This window comes from Elaeis guineensis, chromosome 5 (genome assembly GCF_000442705.2).
Source record: "Elaeis guineensis isolate ETL-2024a chromosome 5, EG11, whole genome shotgun sequence".
In the NCBI taxonomy this organism is placed as follows: Eukaryota; Viridiplantae; Streptophyta; class Magnoliopsida; order Arecales; family Arecaceae; genus Elaeis; species Elaeis guineensis.
Genome location: NC_025997.2, coordinates 131,877,223 through 131,896,636, shown reverse-complemented (window position 1 = coordinate 131,896,636; position 19,414 = coordinate 131,877,223). Strand labels below are relative to the sequence as shown.

The window sequence follows — 19,414 nt, the reverse complement described above, 5'->3', positions numbered from 1 at the left end:
CTTCCCAGCGACCGGTAGCGCAGATTTTCAAAAAATGCTAGCTTGCATGGTAATGGGGAGTTCATAATCATTAAACCAAATAACTACGTAAAAAACAGCCTGAACTCGATGAAACATGAGCATAACAGTATGTTACAGTCTACTACTATCGTCCACACAATTTACATGCCTTCAAAACAGTTCTACCAAACAGAATAGTTCTGCTAAGTCAGGTCGACCTTGCAGGAGACCTTGAAACAGATCTCGAGTGCGAGCTCATGCTCCGACTATGGGAATAACTTTCTCGAGAATATCTCCTGCTTCCCCCAGCTGAAATGCTGCATGAGGGACTTCTCTTTGACCTATGGCCCCTAGGAGAGTAGCTGCGCGAATAGCTCCTCCTTGATCTCCGGACCCTAGGAGAGTAGCTGCGGGAGTAGCTCCTCCTTGATCTGCGAGGCCTAGGAGAATAACTGCGAGAATAGTTCCTCCTTGATCTCCTCCTAGGTGAAACACTGTAGCTCCTCCGCGAGACTCTCCTTGCTTTTGGAGAGAGACTGCGCGAACGCGACACAGAGCGGTAGCGACGCCTATAATAGCAAGGCGAAACAGAACGCCCCGAAGAGTAGGACCTTGAATCACGAGAGTATGATCGGCGCCCCCGCCTCCTTATAGGTGATCGGCTGTAACGACTGTATGGAGACCTAGAACGAGAACGGGACCGGTACCGTCTGTGGTAGGGAGAGTAGGATCGCCGACTGCAGTACGGAGAGTACGATCGCCGACTATAATAGGGCGAATAAGACCGGTCTCTCTCAGAGGAGTAGCTGCGAGATCTGTATCGACCCCTGTAGTATGGCGAGTAGCTTGGAGACCGGCGTCGAACTGAAAAAGCAACACCAACTAAGTATAACAGAAAAACAACAATGAAGGACATGCACCTACAGGCGCAGCATGGGACATCTTTTTTCAGTTATACAAAAAAATTTCCTACAATTTTAGGGTAATCCTGATGCTTCTTTCCAAAGTGACTTGTAAAACAATTAACATAATACAGAAGAAAAAAGTCTTGATGATAGGTTTACTATGACTAAGGTGCCAATAAGTAGCTTACCATGGACAGTTCTCACACCAAGATACCTGCCCGGAGTTGGAGTTCGCCCACGTCGTCTCCTAGCCTGGACAAATATGAAGAATCAATCTAAGAAAATAAAATGCACACCAGCTGTAAGCCAATGATGGTAGGGGTGAAACGAAGGCAAGAGAAAAATATGCATAGCAGAGTAATCCAAAAGAACAGTAATGCAGGGCGTACAACCCATTGGTTAAATTGTCTGATGTTTGCTTGAGGTGGTTTGATTTGATTGTTAAGGTTGTAGTAAGGCTTTTGAAGTTTGATGAAGAGCTGCTACACACAGCTACCCTGCTGCCAAAAAACACTTCAGGCGAACAACATATCTCTCAAACCCCCACAGAAGTATCAGCTAAAAGTATCAATAAATCCATTGCGGATACAAATTAACAGACAACAGACAACAAAGCGAGTCTAGGACTACAGCACGACATCTGGTAGTAATATTACCTTTTCAACAGTAATGACCCGTCCCTCCAACACCGATCGGTCAAGACACTTGATGCAGCGATTTGCTTCCTTAACAGTGTCCATTGTCACGAATCCAAAGCCACGAGACTCCCTTGTCCAAGGGTCAACTACAAGGTGCACATCGATCACCTGCAAAAATACAACAGATCATCAAAGAATGAAAAATTTAGAATTCATTTTAATTTACCTTAAAGGCATAACCAGCTAGTAAAGTTCTCACTAAGTTTCCAATAATATTAGGTTCAGACCATCTGTATCTGCGTAATACAAAATATTTCAAAAATTTTTACCAGCAAATAATTTTTTTTAAAAAAATACAGCATACAACAAAGAGTACACCAATAAATTGTGTTAACAGATACAACGGCAACCCTGCAATTCAACATAGCAAACAATAAAGCACTGAGGCCAACATTTCTGATATTTGGTCAAACTGCAATTCCAGCATTTCAATATTAGTTCCTCTTTGAAGCATAAAGAAGCAAATAAATGAAGAAATATCTTTAAATCATCCATGTGCTTGAAAAAAGAACCATAAGCAGACCTTGCGCCTACCTTTCCTTCACTTGCAAAATGCTTCTCAAGATCATCCTTTGTTAGCCGCGAAGATAGACCAGTCACGTACAAGTTATTCCCAGGATTCTCTGCATCACTTGATTCCCAACTCCTACAGAAATCAAAGTGACAACAAACGTCAATACAGCACAACCATTTTCAACCAAATCGAATTCATCAGACAATCTGCCTTTATAAGCCAAAAGAAGACAGGCAACGACACCTTGACCGACTCCTCGATCTCGAGGAGGACCTCGAAACAGATCTGCTGTACCGATATGGCGAACGAGAACGAGAGCGGGACTCATATCTGCGCTTAAGAAAATAAACCTTTAAATAAGAGGAAGAAAATCCATCAAACATGACCAAACAGCAAGTTCAAACATCTCAAGATGTCTATATCAAAGAGAACGAAACACTGACCTTGATCTCCTTGAGTAAGACATCTGAAACAACAAAGTAAATGCTGTCAGTAAGACACAAATGTACAAAATTTGGTAAGATTATCTATAATATAGATATCTGTCCTTAGAAAATAAGAAGGATATAAGACCCAAAGCAAGAGCGGGACTCTACCAAAAAGCTAAAGTGAGACGATATTTAATCAATTCTTCCTTGTTCTAAGGGCATTTACTTGACAACTCCATGTCCAAATTGAAATGTCAGTAAAATAATATCTTGTTGAAAAATATACATACATACATACATATATGCATATATATACATATGAAACTTGTGTTCTATCTGTTGTATATATTCCACCTTCTAATAAAATCTGGTAGCCAAGGGAGTTCTTATCTTCTTAGCCTCCTTTTTCCCTAAAAGGGGGAAAAAAAAAAAAAAACATATACCCTGCATATACAAGATCTAATGGAAGTGACAATCCTCCAAACAGAGGACAGAAGAACCAGCCTACCATCAAATCCGGTATTAGAACGCGATACTTACTGGATGCAATTAAAAAAAAACAAAAGACTAATATACAAATAAAACATCACTATGATCACATCCAATATGATGCATTTGAAGAACTTATACACATCTTGCTAGCAAACTGAAGGATTTTATTGCATAGTACAGACCAGTGACCCAGACAATTTATACAGATCGATTGCATTAATTCTATCCAGCATATCCTAGGGTCTCTTATTCCTTTTCTCTAATCCACCTCTAACGATCCAAGAAAAAGAAAAAAAAATCGATTGATTCGAGAAAAATCTAAAAAACAAACAATCAAGATCCAGAAGCTATTAAGCTCGCCAGGATCATCGCCCGCCCAAGAAAATAAAATGAAAAGAAAATAATCGCCATCTTGAAAAACTGTCGCTATGTTAAAATTCAAAATGAATCGTTCTTTGATGAGATAGACTCGTAGAAATAGAAATACGTAGACATGAATATAAAAAAGTACGACATCAAATCGAATTAGTTGAAAAAATAATAAAATTAAAGCAAATAACCTCCAAAGAGCACGAGACCAGCCACATGAGATTCTAATTAACGGCATGAGAAACCCTACAAGGGTAAAGATGGAGGAGAGAAAAAGAGAGAGAGATCGAAAGAATACCGTGGCAATAGCCAAAATCAAAGAGAATTGCACGTTCTCGATTCCGCTTTCCTCCTCCGCCCTCTTTCCTTCCACTTATTCGGTTAACGCATTTGAGGCCCGCGAGGTCGCTTTATAACGGGGCGACGGGAAGTTTCTGGAGAGGCGTACGCGAATGGCGACTTAAATCCAGTTGAATCCGTCGATGTGGTCCACGAAAGTTGGACAGTTGGCACGGCATCATCAAACTCCACAGCCTACCGGACACGTGCTGGCGATCAGCGGCGGTAACCATTCTTTGATAAGCAATGATAGGTGCACACAAAACCACGCCCTCAGATAACGGCGCCGTGTTGAGTAGGGTCATGCGTCACGTATCAGTGAATGAGCGTAGACGTGGGTGGGGACAAGATGGGTATTTCATTAACTTTGTTTCGGATTTGGAGTAATTTTTTTTTTTACATCACAGTGTAAAAAAATTTTATATCGACGTTGGATCACATAATTATTATTTTTTAATTTATATTTAATATTTATAATTTTATTTTTTTATTTAAAATTTTGGATGATAAAAATATTTTTTTAAAAAAAATTATGATTTTTTTATGATCATGACATCAAATAGTCAAATTATAATTTTTATAAAATATTATAAAAAATATATTTTTATCATTAAAAAAATTTATAATTTTTTAAAAAAAAAATTTCTCTTTATAATTTTTAAAAAAAATTATGACTTTCTATATTCAAAAAGTTATAATTTGATCGCAAGATGTGATCAAAAGATGTCATAATTTTTTAAAATAAGAAGAATATTTTTATTATTCAAAATTTTAAACAAAAAAAATAGAATTGTAAGTATTAAATATATTATTAAATATATATTAAAAACGATGACTATATACTATAATGTGCTTAGATGATGTATTCTGTCACTTTTATTACACCGCATATGGTATATAAAAATTTTCTCTTCGAGCTTGTAATCCAAATCTCACTAGCGTAGAAAATGGGCTTTGAGCAACCCAGTGAGTTGCTTTTTGAATGAAGTTTGGCCCCAATCCAAGAAGAACTGCATCAAGCCGTACAAACTTTTTTCCGTGAGATACAAGCTATATATAGAGGAAGTACCTGTTAAAAAAATATATATATATATAGCTGGGTGGTCAGGAATGGATCGCTTGTTTGCCTTCCATTCATCAAATAATCTTTCACAGAGTATCTAGCATTATCTATGATCTACTTTAAGCTAAAAGGATGTCCTCCAAATCTTGCCTAGAGAAGCAAGAAAATATAGTCATCCATTTAAAAGAGCATGGGATCAACTGCTAATTATATTTCCTACCAAAAAAATTTGCTAATTATATTTTTCTGATATATTGGCATGAAAGAAACTACTGCATTCTTGCAAAGTACTTTTTGGTGCATGTGGTGCTACATAAATCATTCATACCTTTAAATTGTAAAAAAATCTACACCAAAGAACTTGATATATATCCATAAAAAGGTTAATATCAACCCTCTATCCGCCTCACCTCTTAATAAATCTTGAAGCTAGCACCCCTTATCGTTAACCATTTATAAATAATTTCAATTAATATTTTAGAGAAGTGCCTTACTTTCTCTATACCATTTGGAGAAAAAATCTTCCTCTTTTTCTCTTTCTCTCTCTGTCTTAATGTCTCTCAACAACTCCCTCTTCTTTTTTTTCACATTCTCTCCTGAAATCTCCCAATGTCTCTCCTATTGCCACTCCTTGCTCCTTCTACACACATTCTTTATCTTATTTTGTGATGGCAAGAGAGACGCTTTCTAGAAAAATTAGATTTAAGTTTTTTCAATGGAACTTCAAGCTAAGCTCAGACAGATTACAAACTCTAATCTGAAAAAAAATTTTGGGTTCAGACTAGCCCAAAGCTTGAAAAATTTTTTTGGACTTGGTCATAAGCTATAGAGAATATCACCTTGATCTGATGCATATTTAGGCACCATACATCCAAATACATTTGGAACAGCATAAATGATTTTACAAGTTTTACTAGCAAAATTCAACTAATGCTATCAGAATAAACAGATTTAGGTGTTTAGGTCACCTAATTGTACAGTCGCATTAGGAGATTAATGGACTATAAAGCACAAAATGGAGTCTAATGGCATTTATGGATCGCATTCTTCTACTCAGTGATGCATTTAATTCATTAATGCTTTCCGACTCATCGTACATTTTTTACCTGTTTGTACTTGTGAGAGGGGCGCACCATTCTATAAGTCCATAATTGAATGTTAGCATTAAGAGATGATTTTATCTACCGGCAATGGGGCACATGCAATGCACTTTCGAGGGAAGAGAAAAGATAGGGAGAGTGAGATCCAAAAATTAGGGAAGCTACCTGCTTCCTCCCTTTCCATTCAAAAAAAAAAAATTTAAAAAAAGAGAGATCCAAAAATTAGAAGTTTAAGGGGAAGTTATGCAACACAGAGGAGATAACTTGATTATATCCATAAACTTTGATTAACATGATACCGCATAGCACCTTTTAAAAGGAAAAAAAAAAAAAAAAAAGCTTTTCTTTTTTGTAGGGGTTGGAGTGCCCAAAGTTTTGTTGGATTGCTTTCCACATTGTGTAAGATTTTTCTCCTACAATATTGCTCCTCTCATCTTTTGCCATGCAATATGTTCATTTCACATACATCTTATCTGGATTTCTAAACATGTCCCATGATCCTACTTTATTAGGATGAATTACCAGCTATTAATCCTTATAACAGCAATAAAATGACACTTGATCACATTTTCGCAATTAGATGTTATATAGCATGTTGTAGCATCTCAATAATCTCAAAGGAGCCCAAGCACTATTTAGATAATAAGTCTAGCTGCGGGCAAAAAGCTAATAAGTTGGCATCAAACAACCAAGTGAAATATACGATATGTAAATTGATATTCCCTTTGTACTAAATCCACCATTTGGTATGGATTTTTCTTATCAGATTTTAATATAGCATCACAGTAATATCTGGTTCATATCCAATCTACCACCACCACTTTTGGGTTTTTTGTATCCTTTTCCTTCTCCGTCCGAGACACCTATTTGTTTTATATTTGCTCTGCTACAGTATAAGACACTTGAAAAGAGTAATTTCATACTCATTTGATATTTATGCAGACCCACTATCCGAAGTAAATTAATTCCTTCCGATTTGTAAATCTTCAATGTGAAAGACAGCACAAGTATAACTACAACCAGTAGCAAACAGGGTAGGAGAGCAGACTATCTAAAGAGGAGGGAGTTGCGATTGTTAAAGATGAGATATTATTTGTTAAGATTATTGCTTGCTTTAATATTTTTGATGGCCATATGATAAATTTTGTCGACTCAATTCTCAAGAACATTTGGCATATAACGGATAATATTTTATAGTTTCATGCATGTCATATTTTCAGAGAAGATAGCTAGTTAGCCAATCTTACAAGAGTTTAAGTGAAAATACAGTTTTTTATAATGTAAAATTTCTTCTATTTGACCTCTTACATCTTTTAAGGGCTGATGTCAATGTATGTATTTTTTTCCTCACAACCAATACTTGAGGTCTGCCTCTCTTTATATCAAAAATAAATTGACTTGCATGCAATATAAGTATATACAAGGGTTTGTTAGTAAGCTCAGAGAGATATCACAATGCTGTAGCGGCATTCGATAAATTTACACCTCACGAGTATTTTTTAATATAAACTTAATATACTTAATGTTATGAATATTATGTATGTAAATGTTCTTTCGCATTCTTTAACTCCTAAAACTCTTCACATTCCATAACACTTAATGAATTTATTTTTTTATTTTTTTAATTTATTATAAATATAATTACTTATGAACATGAGTCTATAAATAGAGACGTTTGAACATAAAAAAAAAAAAAAAAATTTCTATTCCTCTCATCTACTTTATCTCTAATTCTAATCTAATTCTAATTTCCCCTTTTAGTTATATTTTATAATACTTAACGATGCGGTAGAAATGCGGCTATAAGTAGCGCTTGGTCTACTCGGTCGGCGATGCGATTGCCGACTGTTTATATATAACCCTGCAAATCAGGCATTCCAGCGGAGCACGGTGATAGGCGAGTCCCGTGTCGCAGGAGTTTGGCAATACTCGGCGATGCTCTCACGCTACCAGCTTTAGAAACTACTTCAAACACCGAAGCTCTCGGACCACCGTCCTCTGACGATGGCGTCCGGACAGGAGTCTGCCGGGATGACGCTTATGGATCTCATCTCCTCCGATCCTTCGGCGGCGGCCGCCAGTTCCTCCTCCACAGCGGCTCCCTCCACGCTCGGCAAGCCGGTGATCGCGGAAAAGAAGTCGAAAAGGGCCACCTTGATGCAGATCCAGAGCGACACCATCTCCGCGGCCAAGGCTCTCAACCCGATTAAGAGCTATCCACAAAAACAGAAGAAGAAGGTCACTTCATTCCCCCCAATTTCCCTCATCCTCCTTTCTTGATCTTTACCTGTCAGCAATTCCTTTCTTTTGTCAATCTTTTATGGAAGAATTGGCTTTCTCTTCTAGATCTACTTATTTTCCTGTTACTTTTGCAAGTGTCGCTCTAACCCTTGACTGACCTTGATCCCGAGCAGCCGGTGTCGTATGCTCAGTTGGTGCGGAGCATTCATGAACTCGCTGCCACATCTGATCAGGTTTCCACTGCTACAATTCTTCATTCCGAATAGTTTTTAGGGTATCTGATTCTAACTTATTCCCATTGCTTTGTTCAGAAAAGTTCCCAAAGGCAGTTAGTGCATCACGTGTTTCCCAAACTCGCAGTATATAATTCAGTGGATCCTTCTGTAGCTCCATCTCTTCTCATGGTATGCCTTTTCGCTTCTTGAAGCGTTCTTGTGATTATTGAATCTTGTGATTATTCTTCATATAATTAAGTCTAATCTATTGGATGAATGCATGAATGAACGTGCCTAAGAAGTTCTGGAAAGAAAGGAAAATAAGTTTATCTAATTACTACTAGTTATGATTGCTCCTTTTTTTTTTTTTTTGTTTTTTGACTGTAGCATTTTCGCTGCATTAGCTGCAAAGATCTAGATGCACTTTGCAGGGTGCAATCTAAAACACTTAAGATGATCTTGTAGTATTACATCAGCAGTTTTCAGCGACACACTTAGCATCCTCTAAAACTTGGATAGGATGAGAACTCATTTTGAAGCCCTGAATAAACATCATCGGTTGTTCCTCAAATGACCTCAAGTCCAAAAAGTGGCCAGTTGAAGCTGAAATAGCCTTTTGTCATACCAAATAGACAGTTGAAATATTTCAGTATCATGGAATATTGCTGGATTTGGTTGAGGTTTGTAGGCATGCTTATACAAATTCTTATCAAATTTTAAATTATCAGATTCATAGCTCATTATTGTGCAATAACCCTGGTTAGGACAGTGGTAGGAGTTTTTATTAAACCGTGGTAGGCAGAAAATCTAAAATTACGGATATGCATGACATGCAGGTGGGACTTATACTTTTCCAAGTAATTTGCATACTACTATGATTTGATTATACACATTTCAATATTAGGACAATGAAGCATATATTTCTTTCTGTTGCTCTACCTATACAAGTAACGATTGAACAAGTTATTCAAGAAGAATATAGTCAGCTAGTTGAGGCAGGAAAAAGTGCAATAGTTGATTGAGAATTATTTGAGGATTGTTGATTACATTAATGTGATTATCAACTAGGCATTCCAGAAATGATTTTTTAGTTAAAAGGGAACAAAAAGTTGAAACAGCAATGCATTTTTGGGAGAACAGAGATGGTACAAGGAAGAGTAGATGGAAGAAGAAAATAAACTGAAGAAAAAGGTAGAGAAGACACAAACATAGAGTCAAAAGTGGTCTGCCTAGTCCCAGATGCATACACCCCACATTGGTTTTTCTAATGGGTGTATATTCTTTTTTTTTTGTTCAAACTATACCTTTATTTCTTAACTTAATATTGTATGATTTTTCCCATCTCTCTAGTAATAACTAGATTCGGCCCTGATGATAGTGAATAAAAAAAAAGTGTAGTTCATTTTTTTTTATATATATTTTGGAATTTTTATTTAAGTAAATATTAGAATTGGTTTTACAGTTCTATTTCAAGTGGGATTGTTGTAAAAGAGTCATATATTAGGTATATTGGGGTTGGACAAGTTATGAAATCATTAGGATTTGATTTTTGAATGTTTTGGATGTCTTTCTATATACAATTATGTGCTATTCTGATTTTCTTTGAGAAAATATTTTGGGATTAGTTGCTTGCCTAAAGAGCCTCGTTTGCTTCAAAAGCAAGTCATTTGAAATTTTTATTAAAGTAAAACTTAGAATTGGTTTCACAGTCCTATATTAAGTGAAATTGTTGTAAAAGAGTCATATATTAGGCATATGTTGGGTTGGACAAGTCATGAAATCATTAGGATTTGATTTTTGCATGTTTTAGATGTCTTTCTATATGCAATTATGATTTATGTGCTATTCTGATTTTTTTTTTTAGAGAATATTTTGGGATTAGTTACTTGCCTATCAAGAGCCTTGTTTGCTTCAAAAGCAAGTTATGTGAGTGTGAGGTTCACCATCTCGGTATCGGGGCCCTGTACCGGTGGCAACCTATTATTGTGTACAGGACTAGTTTGGCATATTAAGTGTTGGTATGCCTCCCGTACCACATACCAATACCGAATTGGTATGGTACGGTATGCCCCATATCATCCGGTACAGTACGATACAGTAAATCCTGATGTAAAGCCTATAGAAGAGTTTATTAGGGCTAAAAGAAAAAGCATTGTACATGATTTGTTTTGAATGAACAAAAGGATTTCTGTAGATCATGTTAGGCCTTTCTTCTCTCTCTTTCTATCCCTATTCACTTTTCTGTTTCTTTCTTCTTCTTTTTCTCTTATTACTTTATTTCTTCCTGACTTTCTATTGTTCTCTTTTATTTCTCTTGCTATTCTTCTTCGCTAGATTGTTGGCACTGCAGTCTGCAGGATATTAAGTCAGATCTATGCTGGAATTAGCTTTTAACTATTTTAACTCATTGCTGTCCTACATCAATTTGGTACCGGAGCTAAAGGGTCTTACTTTGTTCTTCCATTCCTTTCTTGATCCTTTTCTATTATTTTCATTTCTTTCCACCTTTTGTCATGCTACCAATGAGGAGTTGAGTAATGCGGTCCCTTGGATGCCATCATAAATTGTTATAATATCTTTGAGCTATTTCCTATTTGAACTACGTTTATTTTTTCCTATTAGAATTAGGTCAATGGTTATTAATTTTATTTTCCTTTTAGAGTTAGGATTCCTAATTTAGTTAGAGGTTGATCCCTATATTGCTGTAAATGTTGTATGGCTTTTTCATTGTTGGGTAAAATTTTGAACTCTTATCGTTGGAGGCTAATCACCCTCGAAGTGATTGTTGGAGGCCCAACCCTCTCGAAACAGCCATTTGAGAATTTGTTTTCTCCTATAATACAACCAAGGTTCGTATCATCTGTTATCATCACCACGACCTTGGGAATGCAAGCTCAATTTTGGGCACGAATGGAGGACAAGATTAAGTCTTTGAATTAGACAGTGGAAAGGTACTCGGCAGAGATCCAAGAGATTTGGTAAGCCACCGATTGAAATGCCCGAGCCATGGATGATTTGAAGAACCTGATCACAATCATGGATCTCAACTATGGTCAATCTCACAATCAATCTGCAATGGGTGAATCAACAAGTGATGGAAAATTTGGCCATTCCAATCATTGAGAGGGACTCAACCTCCAATCTGAGTCAGGGGATTGATCCAATTACTGATTTCTGCACCATTGACTGCCTTATTGAAGGACTCATTCCAATGGAATGATAACACTGAGGCAGCATTTAATTTTTTGAAGAAACCACGGGGCCTACCCCTATTTGGGCTTCGTCACATTTTTCAAAGCCATTTGAGGTTGAGTGTGATGCCTCTAGAGTCGGAATTGGGGCAGCTCTTATGCAAGGAGGGAGACCACTAGCTTTTACTAGTAAGGCATTATGAGAAAAGCATCTGGGACTCTCTACCTATGAAAAAGAGATGTTGGCAATCTTGCATGCAGTTAATAAATGGCAACCCTATTTGATAGGCTGGCATGTCATCGTCTATACAAACCACCGCAGCTTAAAATATCTAAAGGATCAAAGGCTCTAGTGAAGTGCGACAAAAAATGACGACGAAATTTATGGGCTATGACTGTGAAATCAAGTATAAGAGAGGTTCTAAGAACTCTACAGCAGATGCCTTATCTCGGCAGATGGAAGGAGATCTTTTTGCTATTTCATATATGCTACCTAATTGGGTGGATCAAGTGCGAGCTAAGACAGAGGCAGATGATGCTTTATAGACTATCATCCAGCAACTCCAGGAGCAACCTAATGAAGCTACTCATTACATCTTTGCCAATGTCCTTTTGCAATACAACAACAGAGTGTTGCTAGGAAGCAATTCTCAGTTGTGGCATAATGTTTTACAGTTACTGCATGACTTTCCAGAAGGTGGACATCTTAGATTTCATAAGACCTATAAAAGAGTGTCTATAACATTTTATTGGAAAGGGATGAAAAGGATATCAAGCAGCATGTGGCAGCGTATGATATTTGTCCAAGGAACAAGATTGAATATGTTGCTCCACCTGGTCTTCTCCAACCTTTGCTTGGTCTCAAGAGAGCTTGGACCTGATATATCCATGGATTTTATTGAGGGCCTTCCCTCTAATGGGAAAAATACCATCATGGTAGAAGTAGACTAGCTTTCTAAGTATGCTCACTTCATCACAGTGGCTCGCCCTTATTCATCCTTTTGGATTGCTCATTTTTTTGTGGAGTCTTTTCAAGCTGCATGACCAATCCAATTGTTAGCAACTGTGATAAGGCATTCTTCGGTAGCTTTTGGAGGGAGCTATTCTGCTTATAGGGGAAAAGAGTTGCTAATGAGCTCTTCCTGTCATCCTCAGTCAAATGGTCAATTTGAAGTGGTCAACCGATGCTTAGAGACTTATCTTAGGTGTTTTATAGGGCAGCAACCAAAAGGATGGTCTCAGTGGCTTCCATGGGCAGAATGGTGGTACAATACCTCCTTTCATAGCTCTACCGAAATAACCCCCTATGAAGTTGCATAAGGATAGCCGCCTCCCACCATGCTATCCTATATTCCAGATTTGGTAATGTCCATCAGGTGGATGTTGAGTTAAGGGACAGAGACTGGATTCTTCATTTACTAAAGGAGAACCTAGAAACAACTCAAAACCAAATGAAGTATCAAGCTGATAAACACCGAACTGAAAGTTCCTTTGAAGTTGGCGACATGGTTTACTTGCAGTTGCAGCGATACCAACAAACTACAGTTGTTGTGCACAGCAATATGAAGTTTTCTCCTCGATTTTATGGTCCTTTTAAACTTTTGGAGAAATTGATTCAGTTGTTTATGGACTTGATTTGCCTATGGGATCCAAAATTCATCTTGTTTTTCGTCTGTCCAACTTGATGAGGAGAGTGGATCCTGAACTGTCTACACAAGTTCCAGATTTTTCAGAAAACTGTGAGCTCCAAATTCAGCATTTTGCAATTTTTGATAGCAAGATGGTTAAGAAAAATAATCGAGTGGTGACTATGGTGTTGGTCCACTGGTCAAACATTGCCCCTGAGGAAGCCACTTGGGAATGTTTATATAAATTGTTAGAGAAGTTTCTGAATTTCCAACCTTGAGGACAAGGTTGATCTCTTAGGGCGGTGGAATGATGTGGTCCCTTGGATGCTGTCATAAATTATTACAATCTTTTTTAGTTTTTTCTAGTTGAACTAGATTTACTTTTCTTGCTTTTCCTATTAGAATTAGGTCAATGGTTATTAATTGTATTTTCTTTTTAAAGTTAGGATTCCTACATTGGTTAGGGGTTGATCCCTATATAAGTGCAGGTGCTGTATAGCTTTTTCATTGTAGAATAAAATTTCAGACTCCTGTCTTTGAAGGCTAATCACCCTCGAAGTGATTGTTGGAGGCACGACCCCCTCAACATGGATGTTCCAAAATCAATTTTCTTCTATGATGCGACTAGGGTTCATATCCTTGAGTTTCAGAATCTTCATAAGCATGTCAAAAAGGAGAAGATCTTTTCAACAATGATGATGTCAATGACTGCTACACTACAAAAAATTACAGTGGCTTTAGCCTTTAGCATCAAGAAGCTCTTTAAGGGTGAACTACAGATCTAGGAGAATGAAGCAACTAAAGTATCACTTCATGAAGTGCTTATAATCAATGCTTCTCAATGTAAAGAGCCTATGGTCAAAGTTCCATCATACACAGATACTGCAATTGAAGATATGTTGATTGAGGATGCTGCAAATGTTAATCTATTAGGTATTTTGAAGTAGAAATGATTGCCATGATGAAGATTTGTATGAAGATCACCTACGGGGAGATTGAGACACAATCCTAAAGGCAGTGATGGAGATCAAGGAATATTAAGATCCATGCTTGATTGATTTGTTGGATTCAACAAAGATTGTTATCAGAAGTATGATGCAGAGCTTGTTGATTGTTGAGCAATGGACATCAGAGCAACCAATCAGTAGTGTGGTTGTGAGAAAATTTTGTATGGGCCTTCATCATTAGATCTTGGAGATTTGATGCTTATGAGTAAACATCATGAAGATATTGAGGTTGAGATCCTGTGTGTGTGGTTGAGATTTGATCATTTTTTTATTGTATGGAATTTTTATTTATGTAATTTTTAGAATTGGTTTTAGTGCCCTATTTTAAATTAAATCGGTGTAAAAGAGATATATTAATTATATGTTGTGCTGACAAGTTATGAAACCATTGAAATTTGATTTTGGAATGTTTTTTAGGTGTCTTTCTATATAGGGTGCTATTCTGATTTTTTTTTTTTAATTTTTAAGAATATATTTGGTGATTAGTTACCTGCCTCTTAGGGTTCTTAGTTTGCTCAAGTCAAGTCTATAAAGGGTCTATTAGGATTGAATGAAAAAGTATTGTACAAGATCTGTTTTAAATGAATGAAAGGATTTCATTAGGTCAGGTTTGGTCTATCTCCATTTTTTTCTCGATTTCTTTCTTCTTCTTCTTCTTCTTCTCCTCCTCTTATTATTTTACTTTATTTCTTCCCTGCTTTCTACTGTTCTGTCTTATTTTTGATGCTAGTCGTCATCTTCACCGTATTGTTGGCATGCAGATTGATTTTCTGTGGGTTATTAAATCAGATCTGTGCTAGAATTAGCTTAAACTGTTTTACCTCTTGCTGTCCGACGTTGCCTTTGATTTTTTTTTATTTTTACAGCAGGGGTGATATGTGAGTTAAACAGATTAGTTTTTATATACTCATAATGTCATAAAGCTATTTTGATATCCATGCTGTTTTATACTTCTACAGCTTCATCAACAATGTGAGGATAGGACTGTTCTGCGCTATATTTACTATTACTTGGCCAGAATTTTGTCAGATAGTGGTGCCCAAGGTTTAAGTCCAGGTGGTGGGATTCCCACACCAAACTGGGATGCACTTGCTGATATTGATGCTGTTGGAGGGGTCACAAGAGCTGATGTTATACCTCGAATTGTAGAGCAGCTTACTGCAGAAGCATTGAATGCTGACATTGAAGGTATCTAATTTCCGGCTTCCTTGACATAGATTCATCATCATCTCTTCATTTATGGTTAGCATTCAAGCAATTCCTTCTTTGAGTTATCATTCAGATTTTATCATCTCTCATCACTTTGTAGTTAAGATCCAATTGATCATGATTTTACCTTCCTATGAAGCCAACAAAATAACTGCACCATTTGCTTATAAGCCATCTAGAACATTACAATCTTCCATGGCTGCTCTGTTAGGGAATTTGAGGCACAACTTGGACTCTTGCCCTATCTTATAGTCTACAGGATCCAGGCACACTTTCTTTTTTGCAAGTAGCTCCCACTAGTCAGTAGAAACTTTAGGAAAACCTCTACAAATCTTTGCATTTTTCAATAAGAATTTGAAAAGGAACTTTCCTTTATAAGCTTATTTGAATTTTTCAACCATCCAATTTTTTGATGTTATTTTGATATGACAAACTTCTATTTGTCCTGCCCTGGGCAGTTCTAGATCCTACCAATATCTTTAATAGTGAACAAAATGAGAAATTGGTCTTTCCATTCCTTTGTGAGTTGTGACCATAACCTGATCCTTGGGGTGCCATTTTGGGTTTACTACTAAATAACAATTAGGAGTGAATTTGTTCTCATGAGTAATCACCATGAAAATTCTCGGTGGCATTGTTTTGAGCATGGATAAAAAACTATATTTTTAATGTCAACATGTCTTTGCTTCTAATGTAAATTGCCATTCGGGATGCATGGGTACTGACATGGTCTTTCTCATGGTTGTGAAACAACTGTTACAAAAGTGACCTTTTTTTTTTGTGCAGTCAAATATCAAGCAATAATTGTTATGAGTATGCTCTTCATTCATCTCCTTTTAGGTGCCACAAGGATTTATTTATTTTCACCTATCGAAGTGGAATGCAACATCTTACTTGTATTGTGTTTTCCAAGACAGACCAATGCCTGGTTGTATCCCAAAGATGATAACTTGAAACTTGTTTGTATTGGTACTGGTTGCTTGGTTATCAAGCATACTACAAGTGAATCAAATGTATTTATTTTATCTACTATAACTGCTATGTGCTTGCTTCTTTGGGAACTCTTTCTGCTTTCTCCATTTTTCGGGTGAATAACTCCTGTTGTTGGTCTTTTGAAGTTCATGCTCGAAGGCTTGCAGCTCTGAAAGCCCTTACTGCTGCTTCAGCAAGCAATTCTGGGATCTTGGGCAAGTTGTATGAAATTGTATTTGGCATTCTAGAGAAGGTTTGTCCTGTGCGACTACTCAGATTGCTTTTATAAGATGACTGCAAAGTCTGAAGCTTATGTGAAACAACTGCCCATGTGTTAAGCTATCTCTCAATTCTCTCCCACTTCTATGTCTATATGTTCATCCTATCAGTCCCTCCATTGTTGTAAATTGTGTCTGTTTGTAGTAAATGAGGACACTCTTGTTTGGTTCAATTTTCACCCTTCAGTAATATTTCAGGTTGCAGATACAAAAGGGAAGCAGAGGAAGGGCATTTTTAGCAAAGGTGGTGACAAGGAGGTCAGATATTAACTTATAGCGTCTATAGTTTTGAAAGTTCAACTGAAGCTGCTTTCATGGAAGAGTTATATTCTGCTTATATGTTTTACAATAAATGCCTGTAAAATTAGTTAATTCTTGATTTTTAGTGGTCCAGTAAGCTTACCTATATGATCCCATAATTACTTGACCTTAGTTCCATGAACCACATTATACTTTCTAAAAACTCACTCGCTTAACTGTACAAGTAGCAATTGGGAATCCCCCCTTCCCAATTAAAAAAAAAAGGACATTTAAATCATGTCTCATATGTTTGTTTTTTTTGTGTATATATAGCCTTTATATTTCTGTCAGCAATCAAGACAATTGTTATGTTTATATTCTATCAACTTCAGAATTGAAGGATAATTTGTTATGGACATGTACAATGAAGACTCTAAGGGGGCTCTAGTAAGGAGAGGTACTTAAGTTTGTGTTGAAGATTATAAGGGAAGGAGGAGAAGACCTATAGGTGGAGATTGCGAGAAAGGATATGGAGAACTTGGAATAATAGTTGAGGTGGCTATGAATACTTGGCATATTAAGATTCATTAGGCTGACTGAAACAATTGGAAAAAGGCTGGATGGTTATGGTTAGTTTATTCATTAGCTCCATTGTTTCCTTTTTTAAAAACAAGATGGTCATACAATTGCTAGTAGCTTTATACCTACAGTTATGTTATTTTCACAAGTGAGGATATTATTGGATGTGACTCCCAAGCAGAAAACTATTGCTGATAGGCTCAACTTTTCACATTAAAACTTAGTAATGCACAAGTGAGGAATCTTCCACCTAGGGTAATGCATCAGGAAACTTGAACCAGCCTGTTTCTTAATACTTCCTTCAATTGTTTTTAAAATATCCAAACCCATGCCTCCTCCAGCTGCTCCTAATTCTGATGACTAATATTCAAAATAAACACATAAATGCTGTTGTTGCATGCATAGAATTGTTAGTACAAAATTTAGTTTCATCCTTTAGTAATTGCTTGTGAAGAACAGTGTCCAAACTGAGGGATAACCAGTCTCTCATGTGTCTCTTATATCCGATCCAAGCCCTGTCCCAACCATTTTGGGTAGGCTTTATTGGATTTTAAGTCGCCAAAGATCCCTGTTTACAACTTCTAGCATTAGGAGATTCCCTACATTCAAGAATATCAAATTTGGATTCATTTCATTTTTTTAGACATGCTTAACACTGACCCTCTGCCTTATTCTTCCGGGCCTGAGACTGGAATTGATCTTGTGATGTCTTGTTTTTGATGCAATCATTTTATTGATCTTATAGGAATTGATATCTGTTCCTATATTTGCAGTCTATCATTCGGAATAATTTGCAATATGCTGCTTTAAGTGCTCTAAGAAGACTTCCTCTAGATCCTGGAAATCCAGCATTCCTCCATCGAGCTGTACAGGGGTAAGTAGATCTATTATATGATTTCCTGAGGGTTTATTGACAACAGTGAGTTTTATCTTCTTTGATTTCACCCTTCTGTGATTCAATCATGACCAGACTGGAAAATACTGTGGTTAGCAAGATGTCAACTATTGATAAGAAGGAACATTGCGCAAGAAATTTTGTTGTTACTGATGAACATGTCATACATACATGTATGCATGCATGCATGCGTCCATAAACTTAAGCTTTGACAAGTAGGATGAATATAGAATCGGAAAGAATTGGAAAAATGTGCATAAAGTAAAGCTTGGACATAATGTAAAGGCTTGACAAGTAGAATTAAAAGATAGAATATGAAAGAATGAAAAAAAATGCTTAGCAAGAGAGTAGGAAAAAGCTGTAAATACAGAATTTTTTTACAGCTTAACCTAAATGTCATGATTAGCTGTGCTGCATGTTGTAATCAAATTTTCAACTCTAACCTTGCTCGCAAATTTATTACTTGTCAATTTCTTGATTCATAATATCTTAAGCTTGATATGACTGCAGGGTTTCATTTGCTGATCCGGTTGCTGTGAGGCATGCCCTGGCAGTTCTCTCAGATTTAGCTGCAAGAGATCCCTATTCTGTTGCTATGGCTTTAGGTTAGTCTTTTTTTTATAACTTGACACCGTTATGAAATTGTTTTTCACGTCTCAAAAGTTCAACATTTACATCTACATTTGTACTTGCATGCATGAGGGTCTGTCACTGTATCCTGGCAAAACTACACTCAATGTGAAGGGTTATGTCTGGACAAATAAATTATGTATGTGGGTGGGTCTAAACTTTGTATCCTTGTAACTGTGCTGTATGATATTTCCCTTTATTTGTATAACTAATATTATGCTTCTTTTTTTTCCCCAGGAAAGTATGCACTACCTGGAGGTACATTTCCAAATCTTGCCTATCATTTCCAAAACCATGCTCCAGTTTTCTTTGCTGGAATAGCATAGAATCATGCAGCTTCACAATTTATAATTGCCAAAGATATGCCTATGAATTAAGGTTTTGGATTCTTGGATTAGAGCATGTTTACTTGTGGTATAAA

At 36.7% G+C, this 19,414-nt stretch overlaps 2 protein-coding genes across 6 annotated transcripts in view; one reads left to right on the top strand and one right to left on the bottom strand.

Annotated features, from left to right (window-relative positions):
* Positions 1-42: 42 nt before the first annotated feature.
* Positions 43-3,843, bottom strand: LOC105046285 (serine/arginine-rich splicing factor SR45a). Of its 5 annotated transcripts, XR_002164807.3 has the most exons (8): positions 3,705-3,843; positions 2,561-2,583; positions 2,361-2,447; positions 2,138-2,249; positions 1,562-1,711; positions 1,298-1,402; positions 1,094-1,157; positions 703-864 (listed from the first exon to the last, which is right to left on the bottom strand). XR_002164807.3 is itself a non-coding variant. In XM_010924838.4 (7 exons), the coding sequence occupies exons 2-7, from the start codon at positions 2,581-2,583 to the stop codon at positions 209-211; spliced, it is 1,092 nt and encodes a 363-aa protein (XP_010923140.1). In that variant the 5' UTR covers positions 3,705-3,843; the 3' UTR covers positions 43-208. The 5 variants fall into 5 exon arrangements, 3 of the variants coding, with proteins under 3 accessions (XP_010923140.1, XP_073114771.1, XP_073114772.1); XM_010924838.4 differs by lacking the exon at positions 1,298-1,402 and having other exon boundaries at positions 43-864; XR_012141770.1 differs by lacking the exon at positions 703-864 and having other exon boundaries at positions 1,298-1,418.
* Positions 3,844-7,771: 3,928 nt separating this feature from the next.
* Positions 7,772-19,414, top strand: part of LOC105046286 (uncharacterized) — a 28,206-nt gene continuing 16,563 nt past the window's right edge. Inside the window, exons 1-9 of the mRNA XM_010924839.4 lie at positions 7,772-8,146; positions 8,323-8,382; positions 8,461-8,553; positions 15,150-15,378; positions 16,518-16,624; positions 16,848-16,907; positions 18,242-18,342; positions 18,874-18,968; positions 19,231-19,251. Of these exons, the coding sequence (XP_010923141.1) occupies positions 7,913-8,146; positions 8,323-8,382; positions 8,461-8,553; positions 15,150-15,378; positions 16,518-16,624; positions 16,848-16,907; positions 18,242-18,342; positions 18,874-18,968; positions 19,231-19,251 (1,000 nt within the window). The 5' untranslated portion in view covers positions 7,772-7,912. The remainder of the gene's footprint in view (positions 8,147-8,322; positions 8,383-8,460; positions 8,554-15,149; positions 15,379-16,517; positions 16,625-16,847; positions 16,908-18,241; positions 18,343-18,873; positions 18,969-19,230; positions 19,252-19,414) is intronic.

Excerpts from the sequence above, each read along its gene's own strand:
- LOC105046285 (XM_010924838.4), bottom strand. The coding sequence starts at position 2,583 with ATGTCTTACTCAAGGAGATCAAG. Across the intron at positions 2,448-2,560 it reads TCTTACTCAAGGAGATCAAG|ATATGAGTCCCGCTCTCGTT; the intron begins GTCAGTGTTTCG and ends TCTTAAGCGCAG. Across the intron at positions 865-1,093 it reads TGGTGTGAGAACTGTCCATG|TTCGACGCCGGTCTCCAAGC; the intron begins GTAAGCTACTTA and ends TTGCTTTTTCAG.